General features: G+C 44.1%; 1 protein-coding gene across 3 annotated transcripts in view; it reads left to right on the top strand.

The window, feature by feature from the left end:
- Nucleotides 1-327: 327 nt before the first annotated feature.
- Nucleotides 328-27,207, top strand: part of azi2 (5-azacytidine induced 2) — a 72,627-nt gene continuing 45,747 nt past the window's right edge. For 2 of the 3 annotated variants that reach the window (XM_052064791.1, XM_052064790.1), the window contains exons 1-3: nucleotides 328-480; nucleotides 12,252-12,484; nucleotides 17,008-17,118. In XM_052064791.1, the coding sequence (XP_051920751.1) occupies nucleotides 12,266-12,484; nucleotides 17,008-17,118 (330 nt within the window). In that variant the 5' untranslated portion in view covers nucleotides 328-480; nucleotides 12,252-12,265. The remainder of the gene's footprint in view (nucleotides 481-12,251; nucleotides 12,485-17,007; nucleotides 17,119-27,207) is intronic. The other variant, XM_052064792.1, reaches the window with a different exon arrangement.

Below are 27,207 nucleotides of genomic sequence, written 5' to 3'. Positions count from 1 at the left end.
TGTGTGTGTGTGTGCGCGCCAAGAGATAGATAGCTTGATTTAAGGTTGACCCCTGTAAAAGATTGTGCAATGCTGAATTTTTTTAAAGCATTGCAATTTATAGCTATGAGGCTTCAGGAAAATAACCCACCTGTTCTTATTATTTTTATTATTGTTATTATATTACTGATATTGTTACAACAACCCGATGCACGAGAGAAAAAGCGAGGATAGATTCGTAATCAGCGCAAAAAAATCGGCAAGAAAAGTTTACTTGCAGCTTTTATTAAAAAAAAAAAATCTAAATATTGGTCCTTTTGTTTTGAAATATTTTCTTCCACACGTCACTCCCGGAAGTTTCTGTTTCCTCGTCTTTCTGCTCTGTAAAGGTTCTCGTGTCCCTTCATTGGTCTCGTAACAAGTACGTGTTTTTTTGTCGTTAATAAATGACATTACCATCTTGGACAGAAGAGCTTGAACCAAGGACAGCGTTTTAACACGGTTAGTAAGTCATGTGATTGAAACAAATGGTTGCCTTGGCCGGATGCTGCAGATAGCCAAAAGACGTTAGCCTCTGGCTCGCTAGCCTGTTATGGTCTCAAACTAACGCCCCGTTCTCATCGAATTTTTTTTTTTTTTTATCAATTGCCTGTCTTTGCAAAGTTATTGTTGTTTTAACACGACCAAATCCATTACGAATATTCAGTCAATAAATTTTGCGTGAGCAATTTTTTTTACGTTAGCGTTTAAAATCTTCTATAAAGTTTTTGTTTATTTCCCGAAATACACCTCCCGCAGTTTGAAATAACTTTGTGTGTACGTTAAAATTTAAAGGTTATATGATTTACACGAAGCCAGTGTTATCAGACAGGTCTTTAAAGACTGTTCCCAACGGTGGACGATAGGGTCCACCGCGCTCCAAATAACGAGCTATATTTGGTACAAAAGTAAAGTTGTACCAAGGAAATGTAAGAGTTCTATTCGTAGGAAAAACAACTTCTTGGTGTGTTGAGTACAGTAATCTTTTTCTCTACCACAACAAATATTTTGTTTAAAAAAATAGGTGTTCAATGATAACATGGATGTGTGAAAAATAAAACTACTCGGTTGCAAAAACTATTTGTAGGTTGGAAATTAATTTTAAATTGTACTTTGGGGTAAAAACTGAGTTGTACTTGTATGAATGGAAACCACTTGGAGTCACAAGTGTTTTTGTTGCTGCTGTACGGACATGTGACTTTATACAATTTATCTCGCTAAAATAGGAGCATAACAGATTCGTACCTGTACAGGTTGAATTTTTTACTCATGCACTAAGAAGCGGGGGCTTTTTGCAAGAAAGGGCCATTTTGACCAATCAAAAGGGCTCGTTTGAGCATAAGGCAGGCCAGAGCTCAATCTCACTGGTTTATTTGGATACCTGTCAATGTGAATGCATGTGCTCTATATTCATATATTTTGCATGTGCTCTATATGCAAACTCATTTTTATCACGGGCCAAATTGCAATTACTGTTTCCGTTGGAGGGCCGTGATGACCAAAACTGGATAAAGAAGTCAAGAATTATGTTTTTTTCAATTACAGTCAAACCTCTGTTTTCGAACGTCTCTGTTTCGACCAAATCGGTTTTCGACCAAAAATTTTACGTTTTTTTTATGCCTCAGATGACGACCGAATTTTGGTTCTCGAACAAACTGAGAATTATTTTTCACACCTACAAATTGTTTTTCCTACCAAGTAGAATTTGTTTTTCACACATACAAGTTATCATTTCTGCAGGTATATATTTTTATTTTTTTTACAAACGCCAGCAGACAAACGCTGCAAACACAATAATTCTGCAAGCAATCTAAAAACTATTCAGAACAACTACAAAACAAAACCGCTGCATGTAAGAAATGCTGCAAATGCTTAAAAGGCTCCCAACATAGGAATGACACAAACAAAAAACATAAACACATACATGAGAAAAACAGAGACAATGAAGAAATGCTGCGATCACAGCAACGAAGTGGAAGCAAACATAACAAACTCCTAAACAAATACACACAAAAAAATGCTGCGTAAATACAAACATATTAACTCACAAACTCACAAGAGAAAAAGTGATGCAAATTCATGCCACGAAACGGAAGTTTGCTCGGCCACCAGGGGGCATCGCAAGACCAGTCCTGTGAGGCCAGATACTCTTGAAGAATCTGGCATTGACTTGCATCATTTTTTTCTTCTCATTGTTTTTGAGTTGTTTTTGGATTTCTGCGGCATTTTTTCCATATTTTGTTTGTTAAATGTTTGCTTATACTGTGATTGCAGCACTTCTTTCTTGCGTTTGTTTTATTTTTTATTTTTTTGCATTTATGTGTGACAAAATTTAAGTATGTTCTGACTCCTACTTATGAAAGGCTCCTACCATTTGAAAGCCTGCCAAACACAGAAACAGATGCATGTAACAATGAAGGTCTATTTTTTCCAGTTAATTGTGAAGTAATTCGTGGCACTATACAATACAATACAATACATGCTGATTTATATCGCGCTTTCACAACAGCGGCAGCTGTAACAAAGCGCTTTACAAAACAGTTAACATAAAGTAAAATAATAAACACAACACATAACATAAAACACGGACAGTCGTGCAGTCCTAACCACTTCTCCGTCACATGCTTTGTTGTTTGAAGCAGTTTGCGATGAAGGAGGAGAGAATCAAAGTGTCCTTTATATGAAATAGTCGGTAAATATCGGTCGAGCACAAGTCATAATTTGAAAATTACAATCGATATTGAATTGTAATTTTCAACAGAAAATATTCTCAACGCCTCCTTTTTTTGTAAAGTAATACCATGTACCAATATAAAATAATGTAATTATTAGTAGTTATTTTTTTCCATCATTTTTATAATAGATGCCCAGAAAAAAAGATGATTTCTTGGCACTTTGTCCACTGTGCCACAACATTTAAAACCATGCAGCTAAGGATTTTTGCCATGTTTTTTGTGTTAAGGTTTCAACTTGAGCATTGCAGAGAAGTTGAGCTATGTTTGTGTCCAAAATTTCCCGATTTACATCCTTAATGGTGTCAGCATAATTCAGCATGAGAGCTTTGGTCAGGTTAGCAAGTGCTTTCCGAAAGCCTCGATAGTTACCGTAAATTAGTCGTATCGTTATCAATTAAGATAGTTGTATGCCTTCTTCAATACACTTGGTGAGCGAGCTAATTGTGAATGAATTAGACAATAATTGGAGGATGGCTTAGTGCTCAATCAGTTGCTTCAAAACATTCTAATTGAATTGAGGGACATAGAGAACTGCAACAAGGAAGAATGTTTTACAAAAAATAAATATAATAAGAAACGATATGACGAGGGTGTCAAATTATGTTAACAATTATTTTAATGGCAATTCATTAAATAATTTTAAACCCAAAGGAAATATTGTGTTAACAAATTAATTTAGTTGGATAAATTACAATTAAACACACCACAAATTTGAGGTTAAGACAATATCAGAAAAGATAAGAAAACCTTTATTTGTTATTGAAATTCCCAATTTACAGCAGCAAAATTATAAAATGGACAAAGTAGAAGACAAAAAGTATATACATAAATATAAAATATAAATACAAGCATATTAAAAATGGGCGTGTGAGGGTGAGTCCAGGTTTTCAGGACCGTCTATTCTATAGCCTGACAGCAGTCAGCGGTGGTACCGCTCCTTCCTGCAGTGTGGGTGTCTGTCTCTGGCTGAAGGAGCTGCCCGGTGCTGTCAGGGTGGCCTGGAGCGGGTGGGAGGGTCTGTCCATCATAGCCGTTAGCTTAGCTAGCATCCTGTTGCCCACCTCCTTCAGAGTGTCCAGGGAGTATCCCAGGACAGAGCTGGCCCTCCTGACCAGTCGGTCCAGTCTCTCTCTGTCCCGGGCTGAGATGCTGCCGACTAGCAGACTATGCCATAATGAAGGGCTGAGGCCACCACAGAGTCATAGAAGGTCTAAAGGAGTGACCCCTGAACTCCAAAATACCTGTTTTCTGAGCAGGAAGAGCTTTGGGCTTTGGAAATAAATATCGCTACATTTCAGTCAGGTTAAATTAAAATTGTATTAATTTAAACATAAAACATATACAGTGGTATGTGTTTATTTCTAATAAATCATTTTTATATCAATCAGAAAAGAAAGAAGGTAAAAAAAGAAGTCTACATCAAGACTCATACTTTACCCTTAACCGTGACATTTTTACAACTTTTGGTTTGTATCGGGATTATATACATCCACACCCTTGTGTAAATTTTCTCTTGTATTCATAATGGATATTTCAATACCTTTCTGTATTTATCAACTTGGTTCTGATTTATCATTTTATTTAATGTTTAAAATTTATCATTTTAACCCTGATTGATGTAGGTTGTCATTGACATTCCAGCGTCATCGTGTGACGACACAACACGAGGAGTGGCAGATACCAGTGATAAGTCAGTGCTTAATTGGCATAGAGCTAGGCGCTAGGGGTCACTTCTGACAGTGGGTTGGGGCCTCGTACACCCACTGGGTAGCTACCGCCCGCTTCAAGCCGGGCAGCCCCCGGACAGTAAGGTGCTACCCCTCCACAGTTCACTTTCCTTACTGGGTGCGTAGGGATTAGGACCAGGAATAGTTTGAAAGGTGGACTGTAAAACCGATGCACCAGGAAACGACAAAAGAAACACAACAAAGAGCAAGACCTTGTTAAAACTTGCAACATGGAATGTCAGGACAATGACAACAGGTCTGACGTCAGAGCTAATGGACATCAGCGATGCCCGCAAGACAGTAGTGATCAACAACGAGCTGCTGAGACTCAGCATTGACACTGCTGCACTGCAAGAAACCCGCCTCGCCGAAACTGGATCTCTCCGGGAAAAAGACTACACCTTCTACTGGTGCGGGAAAGCTGCCGACGAGAGCACGGCATTGGTTTCGCTGTCATGAACTCCCTGCTGAGCATGATAGAGCCTGGTGGAGAATGGACTGAGAGGATTCTCACCTTGCGACTTCACACTACAGTCGGTACTGTCACCCTGTTCAGCATCTACGCCCCTACTCTATACTCCACGCAGGAGGCGAAAAACAAGTTTTATGACCACCTGTTGGCAGCCATCCAGAAAGTTCCAACCACCAACCAACTTGTTCTTCTTGGAGACTTCAACGCCCGCGTTGGATCCGACCACACATCATGGCCCAGTTGCCTCGGCCCTTGGGGAGTGGGTGAGATGAACAACAACGAACGTCTCCTGGAACTGTGCACACTTCAAGACCTGTGTGTCGCCAACAGCTTCTTCCAGAGCAAACCGCAGTATAAGGTGTCGTGGCGCCACCCCTGCTCAAAGCGCTGGCACCAACTGGACCTCATCTTGACCCGCCGCAAGCAGCTAAGCAGCATTCTCACTACACGCTCCTACCACAGCGCTGACTGCGACACAGACCACTCCTTGGTCTGCTGCAAGATCCAACACCAGCCCTAGAAGCTGCACCGAGCCAAACCACCAAGCAAACCCCGCATTGACACAGCCTATGTCCACCACGTGGACATGGTGGAGGAACTCGCCCACCTGAAAGACGCCCTGGAGAAGAAACCACCAGAAGGAAACGCGGAACACCATCCACAACATTGCCTATTCCATCTTAGGCAAGAGAACAAGGAAAAGCCAGGACTGGTTTGAGGCAAACGTGATGGAACTCAGTGCCGTAATGGAAGCGAAGCGCACAGCACTGCTGAAACATCACCAGCATCCCTCCCAGTCCACACTGCAGGCTCTCCGAGCTACCAGAAGTCAAGTCCAGGCTACAGCGAGGCGCTGCGCCAACAAGTACTGGATGGATCAATGTGATGGCATCCAACGAGCCGCATACACCGGCAACATCAGAGGCGTCTATGACGGGATCAAGAAAGCCATAGGTCCTTCACACAGCAAGACGAAGACAGGCGAGACTATCACAGACAAGAGCAAGCAGATGGAGCGGTGGGTAGAGTACCACTCAGACCTCTACAGCAAAGAAACCACCATCTCCGATGCCACCCTAGATTCTGTTGAGCGCCCTGCCCGTCATGGAGGAGCTAGATGAGTTACCAAGCCTTGAGGAGCTCAGCAAAGCCATCGACAGCCTGCCCATCAGGAAAGCTCCTGGCCTTGACGGTATCCCAGCAGAGGTGATAAAGAACGGCAAAGAACCTCTGCTGCACCACCTACACAACCTACTCTGCCAGTGCTGGGAAGACGGTGAGGTACCTCAAGACATGCGTGACTGTAACATCATCACCCTCTACAAGAACAAAGGTGACTGCAGTGAGTGCAACAACTATAGAGGCATCTCCTTACTGAGCATCATGGGGAAACTCTTCGCCCGAGTGGTCCTGAATAAACTCCAGAAGCTCGCTGACAGGGTGTACCCCGAATCACAGTGTGGCTTCAGGTCGGAACGATCCACTATCGACATGATTTTTCGCTCCACCAGCTCCAGGAGAAATGCACAGAACAGAACCAGTCATTATATGTTGCCTTCATTGACCTGACCAAGGCCTTCGACCTTGTGAGCTGCGACGGCCTCTTCAAAGTCCTAGAACAGGATTGGATGCCCGGGCAGGCTGCTGAGCATCATTCGTTCCTTCCACTGCGGAATGAAGGGTGTCGTCCAGTTTGACGGCGTAACATCTTCCTCTTTCGAAGTGAAAAGCGGTGTTAAGCACGTGTACATGTGTACCTGCTCCGACCCTCTTCAGCATCTACTTCGCTGTCATGCTCAAGCACGCTTTCGGGAACTCCACTGAGGGTGTCTACCTCCATACTCGCTCTGACGGCGGCCTCTACAACATGGCTGAGGGCCAAGACCCGCGAAAGTCCTGATCAGAGACATGCTGTTTGCTGACGATGTTGCTGCCCACAAGGAAGAACATCGTCAGCATCTCATGGATCGTTTCTCGAGGGCGTGCAGTGACTTTCAGCTGACCATCAGTCTCAAGAAGACCAACATCTTGAGTCAGGACACCGAGAGCCAACCCACCATCTCCATTAACAACTACCAGCTGGATGTAGTCAAGGAGTTATTTACCTTGGCTGCACGGTGACAGACTCGCTTGACTTGGACCCTGAACTGAACAGAAGGATTGGCCGAGCCACCACAACTCTTGCCCGGCTCACCAAACGCGTGTGGGAGAACAGCAAGTTGACAACCAACACCAGGATGGCAGTCTACAGGGCCTGTGTTCTCAGCACCCTACTGTATGGCAGCGAGTTCTGGACCCTGTATGCATGCCAAGAAAAGAGGCTCAACACCTTTCACATGCGAAACCTCAGGCGAATCCTTGGTATCAAGTGGTCCGACTTCATCACCAACAAAGACGTCTTGGAACGTGCCAACATCCCCAGCATGTACACCCTCCTCCGTCAGCGTTGCCTTCGGTGGCTCGGCCACGTCCGCAGGATGGTGGACGGTAGGATCCCCAAAGATCTGCTCTATGGAGAACTCGCAGTTGGAAAGAGAACACAGGGCCGCCCACAGCTTCGTTTCAAAGACGTTTGCAATAGGGACTTGAAGGCTGTTGAGTTAGATGTGAAGGGATGGGAGTCACTGGCCCAGAACCGCCCAAACTGGAAACAAGAACTGGCACGTGGTCTGTGCCGAGGGGAGGAGTAGATGGCAGTAGTAGACGAGTAGTAGAGTAGTAGACGGCAGAAGACAAGAGAGCCAGGAGAAAGAACAGCTAGGACAAACAAGCCCCCGCCCCCCTCCAACTGTGTGTTCAGGTGCATCCACTGCAACAGGGACTGTCACTCCCGGATCGGGCTCTTTAAGATAAGATAAGATAAGATATCCTTTATTCGTCCCACACTGGGGAAATTTACAGCCTCCATCAGCAAGAATGTATGTAGAAAGAAGAAAGAAGAAAGAGAAAAAAACAACAAACATCTTTCAATTAAATGCAATATGAACACAAAATGGATAAATCGCAGTACTATTTACAATTTTCCTTCACATCATTTAATTATTATTATTATTATGATTGTTATTTTTTATTCATCAGCCTGACAGCAGGCACAAACAGTCTGATTGAAATGCCAATGATGAATGATGATGATATTAGTGGCTATTGCTTCCACAAACTCCATAACTGCCATTGAGGTGGTCCGTTTTTCCCTGAAGCCATATTGATTCTCACTTAACAGCGCATGCTTTTGTATAAAACTATCAAGTCTGCGAGAAAATAGTGTTTCTAATATTTTTGAAAATTGTGGTAGTAGTGATATTGGTCTATAATTTGTAAACAGATGTTTTTCTCCACTTTTATAGATTGGAATAACTTTAGCAATTTTCATTTTTGATGGAAAGATACCAGCTTTGAATGACGGGTTGCATATGTGCGTGAAAGGTCGCACTACATATTCTATAATCTGCTTTATTATTGTCATATCAATAAAGCAATCAGTTGACTTCTTATTTTAAATTTTTTTTACAATATTTGATACTTCTTGTTTTACAGCAGTAAGGAACATCATGGAGGAGTTTTTTCTACGTATGTATCTATTTCAAACAAGTTTGTTGGATCAGGAATTTGTTTTGATAGGTTACTGCCGATGTTGACAAAATTAAAATTTAGTTGCTATTTCTGCAGTTTTTTTCCAGAATAGTATTTTTGCCTTTGATAAAATACTATGGATAATCAATTTTTGAGGACTATTTCTGATTACTTGATTAAGTATTTTCCATATTTCTTGTGTTTTACTTTTATTCTGTTCTAATAGTGCATGATAATGATCTCTTTTACTGGTTCTTATAATATTTACTAGTTTATTTTTATAGGTATTATATATATATTTTTTGCTTCTTCAGTTCTCAATTTTAAAAACAATTTACCGTATTTTTACGACTATAAGGCGCCATTAAAAGTCTTAAATTTTCTCCAAAATAGACAGGACGCCTTATGATTCGGAGCGTCTTGTGTATGCGCTGAGTTCCAAAACCTGACTGACAGCCGACACGCTGTTTATATAGAGAAAAGGCGGAAGTGACTGTGGACAGGCATGCGGCAAAAAAGTCGGCGAATCAGTGAAGGGTGGGTGTGTATATATACCGTATTTTCACGACTATTCGACGCATCGTACTAATGGCCGCAGCCTCATTAATGGGTGACATTTCTGTATTTTACACATACACAGGACGCACCGTACGAATGGCCACAGTTTTACAGTGGTAAAACATACGCCAGATTAAACATACGGCATGCATGCGCGCAAGCTAAAAACATGTTAGCTTGAAGCATACGGTAGCATGCCAAGACATACAGATAAGATAAAAACACGTTTTTAAAAAGGCAACGAAAGCAGAACTGAGTTCGGGTGTATTTTATTTAGCCATCGTACAATGTTCTCACGTTTTTCGATCAATCATCACCCAGAAATCCATCAAAGTCCTCATCCTCTGTATCAGAAGCAGAGGACTGCACATCTCAGTTGTCATTGAATGCATCACATGCTAGTGTGAGTTGCTACGCATTGCCGAGTGGAAAGAAGGAGTAGCAACAGCAAAGTCAACATTTCCCACATTTGAAAGTAAAGAACAGAGCGAAACATGGTGGCAGCGCGTGTGTGTGTAGAAAGAATTGAACAATTGTGCAAGTACCGTAATCCATCAAAAACGCCGCGTTCCCTCTCGTTGTTGCGTATTGTGGCGTAACTCGCCAAGCGCTGCCTCTCACTCTTTGTAAAGTTGTGTTTGCCACCGATCATCCATTGTTCCCATGCCGTTTGCAACTTTACTTTGAACGCCCGGTTGATGCCAATGTCTAGCGGTTGGAGTTCTTTAGTCAAGCCTCCGGGAATAACGGCAAGCTCAGAGTTCATTTGCTTGACTTGTTTTTTCACCGCTGCTGTGAGATGGGCACGCATGCCAAAAGCATAACCGGTGGCTTTAAGTTTGAACTGAGCTTCGTAGGCGTGTCTTTTTGTCGAATTTATTTTCAGGGGTTCTTAGAAACCAAAACCGGAGTTGTTTTGCAACAATGCACATTGCCACACTCTATACAAGTGTTGGTACTGGCTTGAGGTGTCCACTTACACGCCCACCCTTCACCATTGGCGGACTAGCTTGCCTGTCCTCTCTCTCCCTCTCTCTCTCTCTCTCTCCCTCTCCATATATGTATATATACACGCCCACCCTTCCCTGATTGGCCAACTTCTTTCCCGCATGCCTGGCCACAGTCACTTCCGCCTTTTCTCTATATAAACAGCGTGTCGGCTGTCAGTCAGATTTTGGAACTCAGCGCATATAAAGGAGGCTCCGCACCATAAGGCGTCCTGTCCATTTTGGAGAAAATGTAAGACTTTTAATGGCGCCTTATAGTCGTGAAAATACGGTACATATATGGAGAGAGAGAGAGAGAGAGAGAGAGAGAAGGCAGACGTGAGAGAGGACAGGCATGCGGGGGAGAAGTCCACCAATGAGTGAAGGGTGGGCATGTAAGTGGACGCCCGAAGCAGGTACCAACACCTGTATAGAGTGTGGCTAGGTGCATTGTTGCAAAACAACTTCGGTTTTGGTTTCTAAGAACCCCCGAAAATAAATTCTACAAAGAGACACGCCTACGAAGCTCAGTTCAAAGTTCAAGCCATCGGTTATGCTTTTGGCATGCATACCCATCTCACAGCAGCGGTGAAAAACCAAGTCAAGCAAATGAACTCTGAGCTTACCGTTATTCCCGGAGGCTTGACTAAAGAACTCCAACCGCTGGACATCAGCATCAACCGGGCGTTCAAAGTAAAGTTGTGAACGGCATGGGAACAATGGATGATCGATGGCAAACACAACTTTACAAAGAGTGAGAGGCAGCGCTGGGCGAGTTCCGCCACAATTTGCGAATGAATTGTGGCTGCTTGGACGAACGTGTCTGCTTGCACTGTTGTTCTAGTTTTTGGCAAAGCCTATGAGAGTGACTCTGACAAAGAGAGGGAACGCGGCGTTTTTGATGGATTACGGTACTTGCACAATTGTTCAATTCTTTCTACACACACACACGTGCTGCCACCATGTTTCGCTCTGTTCTTTACTTTCAAATGTGGGAAAGCTTCACACGAGAGAAATGTTGACTTTGCTGTTGCTGCTCCTTCTTTCCGCTCGGCAATGCGTAGCAACTCACACTTTAGCATGTGATGCGTTCAATGACAACTGGGATGTGCAGTCCTCTGCTTCTAATACAGAGGATGAGGACTTTGATGGATTTCTGGGTGATGATTGATCGAAAAACGTGAGTACATTGTACGTTGGCTAAATAAAATACAACGGAACTCAGTTTTGCTTCCGTTGCTTTTTTAAAAACATGTTTTTAGCTTGTTTCTGTATGTCTTGGCATGCTACCGTATGCTTCAAGCTAACATGTTTTTAGCTTGCGCGCATGCATGCCGTATGTTTAAGCTGGCGTATGTTTTACCACTTTAAAACTGCGCCCAATGATACAGTGTGTGTTGTCTATGTGTAAAATACAGAAATGGCACCCATTAATGAGACTGCACCCAACCATACGGTACGCCGAATGGTCGTGAAAATACGGTACTATGATTACTATTATCAGTCAAAGTTCATTATGTGTACAATTCACTGATGGCACTCAGTACGCATGACCTGCGACAGTTAACAGGCTGCAAAACTGCATCGCATGCCTCCGCGTCAGGTTTCCCACTAAGATAGGCAGTGATTTCCTTTTAACACTCTCATAAACTGTATACTGTACATCTTAGGGGCTGTTATGGCTGTTGCTCATCGTGTGTGTGTACGTCTGTGCGCATACGCGTGTGCGCGGTAACGGGTGGATCACAGGAGATTGGTTGATCGAAAAGTAGATCTTTGGTCCAAAAGGTTTGGGCACCTCTCATTATCTGGAATCTAGATCGAAGACTGCAATGAGACAATTATAAAACGTGCAATGTTTCGTAAAGTTCTTCTCAAAATTGCATATGCCTGAGGATACATTTTTTTGTCGTGTGGTTCTTTTGGCCAAGCTTTCTGGATGTCACGTGCCTCTCTGGATTTGAGTTTCCAAAGTGGGGGATGATCATCACACACTTTTGAGAGAAATCAGTGTCCTCTATTTCGTTGCTGACAGAAGTCTCTAGAGGTTTTGTGGACTATTTAATCAAGAGAACTGTGGAAGAAGTGTTTTCTACAAATGAAACAAAGGCACAGTGAAATATCACAGTGTCTCTGAATGTTAAAACTAGATTTTAAAAGGAATCTCTGCATTCTAATCCCACAGGCCTTCAATCTGCCATGGAACACCAGGCTGTGGATGATGACATCTGCATCCTGAAACATGAGACAGCCTACACTGCTGTGGGAGAGAGCCCTGTATCGGTGTGTGCTGGCGATGAATCTGTAGCTTCGCATTTTGCTCTCGTCACAGCCTATGAGGACATCAAAAAGCGACTGAGAGAGACTGAGCGAGATAATACTTTCCTTAGGAAACGAGTGAAGCAACTGGAGGATAAGGTATGAATACAATGCAATGCTGAAGTCAGGTTTGCAAAGGGGTGCATCATTTCTGGTAAATTTCTGCAAAGCCATCAGATCAAATTCATGGGGAGTTAAACTGGAATTTTGAAAACGCATTGATCCCTCGCTATATCGCACTTCAATTACCGCGCCTTTAGTACATCGGTTACCCCCCCCCCCCCCAAAGCACTGTATTCAGAAAAAAATGCCGAGTTACTCAGAGGTTTTGTACATGCATGTATGCATGAGTGGTTCCCGGCGCGATGTCGGCCGATGACAGCATGAGTGGATTTATCCCACGAGCTGATTGGCTGCGCATCTTCGCAGCCCCGCCCAGCACCTTCCCTTGTGAGCTCGTCACGCTGTTGACTCTCTGATCGGTGGGTCTCGTCACGCTAACTCTTGTTCGCCTACCTCTTTCTGGCATACTTTCTTCTGTCATGTTTGCTCCGTGCAGGGGGGGGGGGGGGGGTTGAGAATGAAAGAGAGAGTGAGAGTGGGAGAGAGGATGATTGGACTTGAACGCCTCCTCCTCATCAATACCGAATAATTGTGTTATCATAAACACATCGGCTGCTGGCGAGGAGCTAGCTGGAGGCTTACGGCAGTGACACCGTCAGAGCAAAAAGTGAGAGCAGCTTCACGAACACAAGTCTCTTAGCCTCACTTAGAAGGCAATGCTGATGAATATTAATTACTCCATGAGGTTTTATAATTAGATTTAAGTAAATGTGTTCTGCTGTAGTCTTTGTCTCAAATATGAAACGTATAATCACTTTTTACATACAGTATTTCTCAACATGCAGTTAGTTACCTGCATACACTTACACATAAATTCCTAGGGGGGAGCCTACCCTCCTTCGCGGTTTTTCACTTTGTGCAGCAGGATCCTGTTCCCCATGAACCGCGATAAGTGAGGGATCACTGTAATAAGCATAAATATTTTGTTTTGTCATCAGAAGTCATACATTCAAAGTGTCAATTAAAAAGCATGAAATTCAAAAGATTTGAAATTCAAGTTGAATTTGATCATTTTAATTAACTACCTGACCCAACCTATTCAAAATGTAAAAAAATTCAATAAAATAAAAAAATGCAGTCACCCCATCTAACAAGACTCACAAAATTCCTCTCTAAACCTGAAGTGAAAGACTCAATTTCCCTTCAATAGTCCTGTTCAAGATGCAAATAAAAAGAATCTTCCCTCAACCTTCTCAAGCCTAGCCTCTGCCATCCATCCATCCATCCATCCATCCATCCATCCATGTCCACTAATCCGGGGTCAGGTCGCAGGGGCAGCAGCCTTTGTGGAGAAGACGAGACTTGCCTTTTCTCAGCCAATTCATCCAACTTTCCGGGGGGGTGCCGATACATTCTCATGCCAACCAGGATACAGGACACCGTGCAGTGTCCAGTGGTGACAGTGTCCTCGGTCTCCCCCAGGGCCTCGTCTCACTGGGGCGTGCTCAGAACACCTCACTTGGAAGGCGTCCAGTCAGCTTCATAATCAGATGCCCGAGGCACCTCATCTGGCTCCTCTCTATGTGTAGGAGCAGCAGCTCCACTCTGAACTCCTCTAGAATGACTGAACTTCTCACCTAATATCTAAGAGAAGTCCCGACAACCTGCGGAGGAAACATATTTCGGCCGCTTGTATCCAAAATCTTTCGGTCACGACTCACAGCTCCTGACCATAGGTGATATAAGGAATGTAGATTGACCTGTAAATTGAGACGTTTGCCTATTGGCTCAGCTTCTTCTTCACCACGATGGACTGATACTAAGGCCCAATCCCAATAAAACTCTTAATTCTCATCTTGTCCCCTATCCCTAGTTGTGCATTCACAAGAACCAAGAAGTGTCCTAATCACCTGTAAATTGTATGGGTAGCGTCACAAACAAGGGGCATGGGACCTTGCAACATGAAAACAGACCTCTCCAGACGACAGAGTTCTACACATCCCGCCTTCTCGGCATCAGTCAACAAAAACATCGGCCAGCAAAAGGAAATGGAAAATGGCATTCATGGTTTGATTAGATGTTCTATACCTGATGTTCTGGGTTGTTGGTAAATGCTCACGATAGAGCTGGTTGCCAGACACAAATAGCAACACCCACACTAGTGAAAATTTCAATTTCATACTGACACTACTCGTTGTCTTTAAGTTGTTGGTAAGTGCTCACTATCGAGCTGGCTTAAACGCTGTCGGAGCAAAATAACAACCCAGACACTTGAGGCTTGGTAGTATTGTTGCTTCTGAATTCTGTGATGTAAGTTTTTCATTGTTGAGTTGTCTTATCAATCATGTTATACAGTCATTACTAGTGATGTCCAGTGGCTGTTGTCACATTAGTCCAGGGGTCGGCAACCCAAAATGTTGAAAGAGCCATATTGGACCAAAAAAACATTCATTCATTCATCTTCCGAACCGCTTTGTCCTCACTAGGGTCGCTGGAAGTGCTGGAGCCTATCCCAGCTGTCTTCGGGCAGTAGGGGACACCCTGATTCGGTCGCCAGTCAATCGCAGGGCACACAGAAATGAACAACCATCCACACCCAGACTCACACCTAGGGACAATTTAGAGTGGTCAATCAGCCTGCCATGCATGTTCTTGGAATGTGGGAGGAAACCAGAGTACCCGCAGAAAACCCACGCAGGCCTGCGGAGAACATACAAACTCCACACAGGGAGGCCGAAGCTGGAATTGAACCCAGTACCTCTGCACTGTGAAGTCGACGTGCTAACCAATGGAATACCAGGCCGCCAACAAAAAAACTAATATTTCTGGAGCCGCAAAAAATTAAAAGCCTGATAATGTATGGAGCTATATTAGATGTATTACCCTACAATCAAAATGACTAAGTTGGCTACAAATACACAATGAGCCTTCATGATTGAATGATTTTTTTTCCGCTGCAATGCATCCTGTCGTGCAGGGGTACCCAACCTTTTTTGACCGAAGATCTACATTTCGATCAACCAGCCTCCCGAGATCGACCTGTTACCGCACGCGCGCATACGCACACACTTACCGTTACTAATGCATGCCGAGGCACGGTACGCACTTTTGCAGCGTGTTAACTATCGTTGCTCACCTGTACCGTTTAAAAATGCTCCTCTCTGCCCTCCAGATCTTCACTGACAGAAATGTTGAAATGTAATATTCATTCAACACATTTTTGCAGCTTTAGAAAGCGTTGAGAATGTTTGTGTCATGCTTGTCCTCCTACAGAAACCATATTAAAATATATTTCCCTCTCCCATCTTTTTCCATTTTCAAACATTTTTGAAAAAGCTCCAGGGAAGCACTACGGCGGCGCTAAAGAGCCGCATGCGGCTCCGGAGCCGCACGTTGCCGACCCCCGCACTAGTCTAAGAAAACGTGGCAGTGTAACATGCAAATCTTTACTCTTACATGTGTGCTCTTGAGTGTTGTTGTTTTAAACAATGTGAGCCATTTGTGGTAGTGTTTATTTTTAAAGGAAATTAGAACAGAGGGGGAGGGAGGGGGGACAACAAGCCTCCAAAAATGGGACAATCTAAAACAAAAATACAACGAAGTTTTCCAGCTTCCACCAAAAATGGTATCGCTAATAAATTTTACACTCAGCCGCCACTAGGGGCAACCACGTTTTTTTTTCTTCATTTAAGGCTTTCCAGCACTCATTCCAAGGACACAAGAAAAGGGTGGGAACTCTGAACTTTTGTTTGGTGCATAGGCACAAACAGGACTCATGCCCCACCTGAAGATGGAGAGAGGGCTACCCTTTTGTCCCATCGGCATGAACCCCAATTGACCGGCTCCAAGCCAGGGGGGCAAGATGTATGGGGGGCAAGATGTATGCCCACACCTGCTCGACACCTTTCACTGTAGGCAACTCCAGAGTGGAAAATAGTCGAACATCTCTTGATAGGACTGATACCAAAACCCAAGGTGTGTGTGGAGGCAAGTCCGATGATATCTCGTTGGAATTTCTGGTCTTCTCACACAAGCTCCTGCTCCTTCCCTGCCAGAGTACTGACATTCCACATCCCGAAAGCCAACTTCTGTACTCGGGGATCAGACAGCCAAGGTTCCTACTTTTGGCCGCCACCCAGCTCACACTGCACCTGACCCCCTTGGCTCCTCCCACAGGTGGTGAACCCATGGGAAATGCCTCCCCTCTGCATTTTGCACATAATATTCAACTTTAATTCCATGAAATCTGATTGTTTCAGACAAGATGATGATAAACTGGAATTGAGTTATCTATGAAGTAAATTACTCAGTTTATCCCCGTGAATTCCCATAAATTCTCATTCATGCGACTAAATTCCCAATAATTAGTGAAAACTTACAACTTCAGATTTTCCTGGAATTTTCGCAACTCGAGTTAAAGTAACTTCATGGCATCATTTCTGTTTAATGTCACATTTGCTTTGGTTTCCATCCGTTTTAATATACATATGATGTGGTGGAAGATGATATCTGACATACTTATCAGCCTATTTTTTTGCACCCTTGTGTCATTCTTCTAGCTCTTCCGGCCTGAGGCTTCGCACGGTCCTCAATATGTCAACAAGGCCTTCACCGCATATCGAGGAATTTATATTGAAAAAGAGGACCTGCAGATGGAGCTTGACAAACTGGTGTGTTTTACGGGTTACATTAATATTTCTTAATCCCATTAAAGTAAAAACAAAAGCCAAACATTATTCCAGGAGGCATATTAAATTGTACCTTTTTTTAAAAATCTTATGTCTGTACATCCATCCATTATATTTTCTTCTGCAAATATATCTGGGATTGGGTCACAGAGGCAGTATCTTTAGCAGGGAACCCCAGACAATCTTCTTACCAGCTATTTCATCCAGTTCTTCTGGGGAAATCCTGAGACGATCCCAGGCCACCGGAGAGACACTCTCCAGATCGTCCCCCGAAAAGCAATTTGCCAGAAAGACCTCACTAGACAGGTGTCCAAGAGACATCCTAACCATATTCCTAAGCCAACTCACATGTCTCCTCTGGGTGCAGAAGAGCAGAGTCTGTACTCAGAGCACATCCTGGATGACTAAGCTGCTCATGTCGTCAAATTTATTTATATTGCCCTTAATAGCAAAATAGTCTTGAAGAGCATCACATGACCACAATATTAACAATCTCCCCCACAGGATGGCACGGCAAAACAAAAAAAATCATTTTGTGGAAAAATAAGATACACAGATGGTAGAATGCCAATTCCAGGATGACCAGGCTATAATGGATAACGTGTGGGCAGCATTTAACACAATATGATAACAATACAATGTTAGTTGTTGATGATGTAGAATTATATAGAGTTATGGAGAGCCCATACATCCTGTGGAGATAACAAATTCACTTCACTTTCTTTCGCTTGTATATGGGGTCTTGTCCTTTCCGTCACGACCACAGTTAGTGGTCAAAAGGGTGAACTAAATTCGACATAATATTAATTGGATTTCTTTATTTAAAAAGCAGTATTTTGCATTTTTTGGCACGTTTTTCAGACTTTAAGAGTACATTATTCCATCTTGAACGGGATTTGCTTGACTTGGCGGTACTGCGGCCTTCCGTATCGTCTCCCCCTTCCTCCCTCTGCTCTGCAACTTCAAGTAACTGTGCCACTTGGCGTTGAAATGCCTGTCATTACAAGTCCAAATGAAATGAATGCAGTCGTTGACATCGAACCTTAATTGTCTACCAAACTTCGGCGGGCCGGATTAAAAAGACAAACAGGCCGGATTTGGCCCGCGGGCCGTAGTTTGCCCACCCGTCCCTTACGTGGTGAGGGCACTCCGCCTTTTCCCAACTAAGCGCCACTTTCTCATCCTTTGAGGTATTGATTTGATTCTTGATTATACTTAACACTGGACTATGAACTGCTCCAGTGAGAATTGAAGCTCTTGGCTTGATGACGCCAACATAAGCATATCATCTGCAAAAATAACATATTCAAAACAAATACCCAGGGATGATGTCGATGGCTGAAGGGAAACCCATCCCTTACAGTACATTCAACCATATGCTGTTCCTCTATAACCCTTGGCTGGTGCATGGTCATTTTGACCTGGAATTTTCTATTTACATACCAGTTTTCTCTAAATTCCCAATGGCCACCATGCCGCTGCTTAGGTCACCAACCAAAACCCTCTCTCCACCTCGGATCAGCCTAGAAATTCTGTCCACAAATATAATCAACATAATCTGTGACCAAGACCATCCTTGGCAGCGTCCAACCCTCACCGGAAACAAATCTGACTTTATGCTGGCAATGCAGACCAAACTTTGACACGGTACAACTTATTCTCCATGTCCATAAAACACATGTAGCTAGCCTACTTCATCTTCCCAACAGACCCTCTTCTCCAGCACCCCTGAATAGACCTTACCAGGGAGGCTGAGGAGTGGGATCCATATTTCACTGGCGCATACCCTGCAGTCAACATCAACTGCAGTTTGCAAATCCAGACACAGTGTCCCCCGATGTCGATGCAGTTTTGCAGAGGCCTACAAAATCCAAAACCTTTAGAAACTCAGAAGTGATGTCACCCATCCCTGGAGCCCTGCCACAGAGGACCTTATTAACCACCTCGGACACCTCAACTTCACAGATAAGAGAACCTGCCTCAGAGATCCCAGACTGTGCTTCCTCATGGGAAGGCGTGTCTCCCCACCGACTCATGACGTCCCAAGTAATGACCTTGACTTGACTTTCCCCATTACAGTGATGATGGTGCATTGCTCCCCCTCTGAGATGCTGGAATATAGACCCGAATATCCTCAAAGGAATCAAGAAGTCGTTCTTCATGGCCTCACCAAACTCCTCCCAGGCCTGACTTTTTGTCACAGTAACCACTAAAGCTGTGTTCTGCTTGGCCAGCTGGTATCCATCAGCTGCCTCAGGAGTCCCTAAATGGCCTGATAGGACTCTGTCTTCAGCTTCACAGCTGGTGTACACCAACAGATTCGAGTGTTGCCACTACTGAAGGCACCACTCCACAACAATGGAGGAACAAAGGATGGTCCACTCAGACTCATAGCTGTCCCGAGATGTGGGCAAAGTTCTACTACAAATCGGAGTTAAGATAAGATAACCTTTATTTGTCCCACACTGGGGAAATTTGAAGTCTACAGCAGCAAAATTGGAGTGGGGGGGAGAACAAAGTGTTTCATTGCACAAAATAAATATTTCAGAAAATAACTGTACACAGTTCAATCCAAGTGCAATATAAAATATAGCATTAGTAATATATCTGTAGAATAAATCGTCCCCCTCTGTTGGCCTCATAACAGAGGGGGACGATCGGGAGTACACGGGACTGACGAAGGTCTTTGTGGACTGGTGCCAGCAGAATCTCCTCCAGATAAACCCTAGGAAAACTAAGGAGTTGGTTGGGGATTTCTGCAGGAAACAGTCCTCACCAGCACCGATGAACATCCAGGGTATGGACATAGAGAGGGTGACCTCCTACAAGTAGGAAGGTGTTCTTCTGAACAACAAACTGGATTGGTCTACAAACACGGACACCCTTATTAGGCAAGGACAGAGCAGACTCTTCCTACTCAGGAAACAGGTCTTTTGAGGTTCAGGGGTCAATCCTTATGACTTTTTATAACTCGGTGGTGGCCTCGGCCTTCCATTATGGTCACTATTGTCTGCTGGTCAGGCAGCATCTCAGCCCGGGACAGAAAGCGACTGGTCAGGAAGGCCAGTTTTGACCTGGGCTGCTCCCTCGACACTCTGGTGGAGGTGGGCAACAGAAGGATGCTAACTAAGCTAAAAGCTATGATGGACAGTCCCTCCCACACCCCCCAGCCCGCCCTGACAGCACGAGGTAGCTCCTTTAGCCAGAGACTGTTACACCCGCGCTGCAAGAAGGAGAGATACCGACGCTCGTTCCTGCCGACTGCTGTCAGGCTGCTGAATAAAAAAAATAAAATAATAATAATAATTGAATGATGTGGAAAACAATGGTAAATAGCACTGCGATTTATCCATTTTGTGTTTATATTGCACTTAATTGAACTGTGTTTGTTTTTTTTCTTCTTTCTTCTTTCTACCCACAATCTTGCTGCTGTAGACTGCAATGTCCCCAGTGTGGGACAAATAAAGGATATCTTAATCTTAAATATAATAATCTCTGTCTAAATTGAACTTGGATTGAATTTTTGGGTCTGCCGGGTCCCCCAGCATCAGTGCCAACACACCACCAGGTGCTCGATTAATAGCTCCTCCCCTTTCTTAATCCAAGTGTGCAGAACATGTGGCCACAAGTCCAACTAAAAGACCACAAAATGGATCACGAAATCATGGTCTAAAGTGTGCTGTTGCCAATTGCTCAGGTGTACACCTGTGTCTGCATATGGTGTTCGGTAATGACAATCTGTGATGAGCACAGAGGTCCAATATACTGTAAATACACCATTTGTGTTCTAATGCAGCGGTGCGGAGAGTTCCTTCCCATTATGCTCTTCCATGTCTCACTCTCATTGCCCAACTGAGCATTGATGTCACCCAGCAGAACAATTGTCTCCTTTGTCATAGGCACACACACCCCCAACCCCTCATCTGAAGATAGAGGGAGGCTACTCTCTCATACACCAGGTTTAACGCCAATGTAAAGGCACAGAGTCGGAGTACAATAAGTATGCCGAGACCTGCTTGGGCAACTCCAGAGTGGAAGAGAATCCAACCCTTGTGACAAGGACTGATACCAGGGCAAAAGCTCTATGTGGAGGCAAGCCCGACAAAATCTATTGAGAACGTCTTGACCTCGCACACTAGCTCAGGCTCCCTTCCTTTGGCTACTGCCCTATTCACGCTGCCCCTGACCCTCATACAGGTGGTGAACCCTTTGGCAGTGGGATCCCACATTGCTTTTTTGGACTGTGCCGAGTGCTGGGTTAGCTAAGATAAGATATCCTTTATTCGTCCCACACTGGGGATAGCTACCAGGCTATCGTAGATGTCTTCATACCTGGACTATCATCAAATGTGAAAAATCTTTGCGAGAAATGATCATGGTCAAGTTACAGCAGCTTTTGTAGTCAAGGCAATGCTGACTTTGAAAATAAAATAAAATTGGCGGACTTTCTGTTAGCTTTAGCACATGGGTCCATGTGACGTTTTGTACATCTTGGCCTGTTACACATATGGGTTTCACCTTGATGATTTAGCTAGGCCTGATGTGTGTGCCGGGTTTCATATGTTTTCGTGCATGTTTAGACCCTCAAAGTCAGCCGTTTTATTGACATACTGCGTGTTGTTATGGCAACAGTGCAAACATTCACAAACTTCGTGTTGTATTATCATGAAGGTCTAAATCAAGTATGTCCAGCTCCTGTCCTCGCGGGCCACTGTTCTGCATTTTGGGAGGAACCCCCCCTCTCTAACCCCATGATCAGAACTCTGGCGGTGTTATGTCATTGAACTTGTGTGCTCGTCACAGATTGTCCATAACAAACACGAAGTTCAAACATCAGGGTGTCCATATGTGCACTTGGCAATTCGATGATTGACTTTATGGTCGTATTATGGATTTGCAGCTGCATGTTTTGGATACTCAGATGAAGAGAGGGGCAGAGCTGTCATCTGATCACCACTTGGTGATGAGTTGGTTCCAATAGTGGGGCAAGTTGCCAGTCCAACTTAGCAGACCCAAGCATGTAATGAGGGAACAGGGGGCGTCTGGCAGAATCCCCTGTCAGAAGGCATTTCATTCCAAACTCCGGCAGAGCTTTGCCTACGTCCCTGGGGAGGCGCAGGACATTGATGTTCCATGCCTTTATTGTTGAGGCGGCTAAACAGAGTTGTGGCCATAAGGTGGTCGGTGTCAGTTTTGGCGCCAACCCCTGAATCTGCCGGTAGAGGTAAGGGATGCCATCAAGCTGAGGAAAAAGTCCTATTTGGCCATTTTGACCTGTGGGAACCCGCAGACAACTGACGGGCACCATCTGGCCAAGCAAAATGCAGCTTTGGTGCTTCCCGAAGCACAAACTCAGGCGTGGAAAGAGTGTTGGCGAGTCCATGGAAACCGACCTTCGGACGGTTTAGAGCAGGGGTGGGCAAACTTTTTGGCTCAGGGGCCACATTGACTTTTAAAATTTGATAGACGGGCCGGGTCATCACAAGATAGATTTATTAACATATCAGAACATATTAAACATAAACAGAACAAAAGTATTAACATACTTTTTAATGGGAACAGTCTGGTTGGAATCGTGTTGTCGCAATTCTCAGAACAGATCTGAGGTGTTCATCACTCATCCGGGATCTTTGGGGTGCTTTGTTGGTGTTCATCACACTAAAAGTCTGTTCACACACATATGTCGAGCCAAACAACACCAGCATTCTCCGTGACATAGTCTGGATGTTTGGAAATTTGGCTGCACTTAACGAAGCATAAAACTCATCCAGTTTCAGGAAGTGGAACTTGTCCTTTAACATGATGTCACATTGGAGATCTATCAGTTCTAACTACAACTCCTGTGGCACTGTTTCTGGGTCTTCTGAGAAGGGACAGGACACCAGCTGAAGTGCCCTGTCAATTTTTCCAAAATCACAAAAGCGACGGCAGAATTCCTGAATTCCACGGTCATCCAGTGATTTTCTGTATTTTTTCACATGTTGTGGGGCCTCCTTTAACGTAGCCAGTGTGGGGAAATGAGCAAATGACTTGGCTGACATTTGCTTCGAAATTATAATCAGCTCGCTTTTGAAGGCTTTGACGTTTGCTTGCATTTCATGCACAAACTGGTTTTCCCTTGGAGATTCATATTCAGTTAGTTCATATGTGTCAGTATGTCCACAGTAAAAGCAAAATCACAAAGCCAATCTGTGTCATTCAGCTCAGGAAACTTGTCACCGTTATCAAATTGCTCTAAAAATGAAATATTCTCCCGTTTGAGCTCGCACACACATTGACATACTTTCCCCAACTTAACCAGCGGATATTAGAATGGTACAATAAGCTACAATAGCACAATAAGGTACAATAGCTTCCTCAAGGATTTGAATAAATTGACGATGGTGAAGTCCCCTTGCTCGAATAAAATTGACAAGTTTCACGACTGGCTTCACTACGAGGTCGAGTTGCAGCATGAATTTACACAGTGCTTCCTGGTGAATTATTCAGTGTAGGAAAATTACCTCCTGCTCAGGGTTGTCCTCTTTCACCCTGTCCTGAACTCTCTTCAGCATCCCGATATTTTTCCCGATTCGGTGATCCGTCTGTGGTAACGTTGGTGAGCGTTCTCCAAGGTCATTTGTGCCTCTGTATGACCGCTGACACGCTGTTAAATAAATCCTCTCCTCGTGTTTTTCCTTTCAGGGATTCCATATCCAAAAACTCCTACGTAATCTTGAAATTCGCATTAATCCCTCCGATAAAAATTAATATATTATAACATCGTTGCTTTCGTCCAGTGCCAAAGAATATAATGAGAATCTCTCCGCTTTTTGTTCAGCTGTCTCACATGGTATTTGCTTCTCTTCCAGTCCTCAAGCCTAGTGAGGAATGTCTCTTTCAAGTATTCTCCTGTGTGGAACCCATGCATCACTCTTATATTTAAGATGACCTGTTTTTTAGGCCCTTCAGTAGTGATGAAATGGTATGTCAGGCTCATAGAAGACTTTGTCACACAGGAGCTGCAGTCTGTGGGGACAGACACAGAGAAGCCAGTATTCTTTGTTTAAATCAAGATCTAGAATTTGGAAACACATTTCAGTGCATTTCATGGCTCTGCTCCAGCCATGAGGTGCTTAAAGCCAACATTAGACATCATGAATGTTTGCTTGTCAGTGACTATCATCTCTGAAAACTAATTTGTCCATTAGTTTCATCCTGTCATCTGAGTTTGTCCACTTTTTTAAAATTTTGAAACATGTCATCTATTAAGATATCCTTTATTTGTCCCGCATTGGGAAAATTTACAGTCAGAGTTCAGAGAGGAAAAAAATGGGCAGGGAGAGGGAAATAAATAACACGCTCGAACTATCCTCTTCTGAGGAGAATTTAAGTCCAGGATAAAAAAAGACCCAAGCACATAAATAAGCATATGATAGTTACAACAAGTCACAAGACATAACATGTAATGAGAGGGCGGATGGAAGGGAAGGGGGGGGGGGGGGCGACCGTGATGTAGCTTACTGACCAGCTGCACGGTCCCCGATGCGCTCTGCAGATAATACTACGTCACGGGGGAAAAGAATCGGAGCGATGAAGACGGTGAAAATAAGGATATGTATGCGCGTGTGATTGTCCAGTTGTGTATGTGTATGCGTGTACAGGTCATAGCTGCTTCGTCGAGGTCTGCTCATCATGAAGACAGTCCCGGCTTATCAGTCCATGGCCGAGAAGGAGGGGGGTGGTGGTGGGGGCCCTAGACTCCATGCGTACTTCCATCCAGGGGAAAGGCCAGATAGCATTGTTTGTTTTGGAGGGACGTCGCCAATAATTCCAGACAGCCTTGAGTACTTGGTCTGTATCTCTTCACTGGCGCCGATGAGCCGGATCCGAAAATTCTTTCCGCAGCGCGGATTCCAACTTCTCCATGGTGTTGTCGATCGCACAGAGTCACTCCAAAACCGCATCAATATTGCGGTTGAGCTCAGTCACCGCTTGAGTCTGAGTGTTGGACATTCGCGCCAAACCATCCATAATGACCGGCAGCTTCTTCACTTCCAATAAAGCCGCTCCCTTCGGTTGAATTTTGCGATAGAACAGAAAGTTGCCAACACCAAACAGCAACATTCCTGCTATCAAAAGGCCAATAATGTAGATGTCTTCCACATCCTCCACGGACAGTATTGCCAGGCACACCGGTCTCCACTTTCTCCATGGATCCAGGGTGTATCCGGCAGCAAAGGTCCCCGGAGTGCAAGCAGGCTCCTCACTGCCTTTTCGTCAAAAAATTTTTGTCGATTACATCGAGAGACCAGCCAACTAATTCCATGGTTAGTTCTTCATATAAAATAATACGGTAGGAGGCTAGGAAAAGTTAGACAAAGACAGCACAAAGACAAAGTGGCGAGCAAGGAGAGAGTTGGGGAGAGGGCGGGAGCTGTGCAAAAAAAGCGTCCGCCTTCGTCGAGAGCCAAGCAGAAAAGAGTTGTTGGCAAAGATTAAGTTGCCTCATCTTCATGAGAATCAGATTTCTGTTTCATTAGTGCTCTTTCATACAAGTCAATATAATGAATCCTAAGATGGGACCGCAACTTTTGTTTCTCCCCATTGTTTGCCCCATGCTGCGACCTTTTCTGCTTACAAATTTTCTTCCCTGGTGTTAATTAAGTCTAATAATACTGCACTTTTCAAAATATGTCCATCCATCTGCAAAAAGAATTTGAAAAAAAAAGTTAAAAGTTCGAGACCACATTCTGACATATGCTCAAAACCTCATTCTTAATTTGTTACAGCATTTGGGAAGCCTGTATTTGATGCAGTTATCCCGTATTTGTCCCGCAATGGGGAAATTTACAGTCAGAGTTCAGAAAGGAAACCACAAGGTAGGGAGAGGGGAAAAACCACACTTGAACTATCCTAATTTAAGTCCAGGATAAAAAAAGACCCTAGCACATAAATAATCATATGACAGTTACAATAAGTCACAAGACATAACATATAATGAGGGGGAGGCTGAATGGGAAGTGGGGAGGGGGTTTGACCGCGACGCGGCCCGTACAACCAGCTGCACAGTGCGCCGTGCGCTCCGTGGATCATTCCACGTCGCGGGGGGAAACGAAGAGGAACGATGAAGGCGGTGAGGATGAGCATGTGTATGCGCGTGTGATTGTCTGGTTGTGTACGTGTATGCGTGAACAGGCCGCAGCTTGCTTCATCAAGGTCTGCTCATGAAGACAGTCCTGGCTTATCAGTCCATTGCCGAGAAGGAGGGGGATGATGGTGGGGGCACTAGCATCCGTGCATACCTTCCATCCAGGGGAAAGGGGTCCAAATAGCGTTGTTTGTTTTGGAGGGACGGGCGCCAACAATTTCAGGTGGTCTTGAGTCCGTGGCTGTATCCCTTCACTGGCGCCGATCAGCCAAATCCTCAATTCCTTTTTGAAGTGAGAATTCCACTTCTCCCTGTTGTTGTCGATCGTACGGAAACGCTCCTGAACCGCAATTGCGGTTGAGCTCAGTCATCGCTTGAGTCTGAGTGTTGGACATTCGTGCAAGACCATCGAGAATGACCGTCAGCTTCTTCACTTCCAATAAAGCTGCTCCCATCGGTTGGATCTTGCTAGAGAACAGGAAACTGCTAACACCAAACTGCAGCATACCTGCTATCAGAAGGCCGATAATGTAGATGTCTTCCTCCTCCTCAACGGACAGTATTGACAGGCACACCATTCTCAGCTCCTTCCATGGATCTAGGGTGTGCCCAGCAGCAAATGTCCCCAAGGGGCAAGCAGGCTCCCCACTGCCTGCTCTTCTCGTGGAGAAAATCTTGTCGATTGCATCAAGAGACCAGCCAACCAATTCCATGGTTTGTTTTTTAGGATGAAAAATATGGCGGAGGCTAGGAGAAGACAGTACAAGGACAGCACATAGACTGAGTGAAGTGAAGAAGCCATTGGAGAAACTATTCATCTCTTAACACCATGCAGTTCATGTGGACCTTAACCTTTATGTTATTATTACTATGATTATTATTATTCATTTTATTATTGATTATTTTAATGATGATCTTAAATAATGACCGAATCTGAACAG

This window comes from Hippocampus zosterae, chromosome 5 (assembly GCF_025434085.1).
Source record: "Hippocampus zosterae strain Florida chromosome 5, ASM2543408v3, whole genome shotgun sequence".
NCBI lineage: Eukaryota > Metazoa > Chordata > Actinopteri > Syngnathiformes > Syngnathidae > Hippocampus > Hippocampus zosterae.
This window is presented reverse-complemented; position numbering and strand designations above follow the sequence as displayed.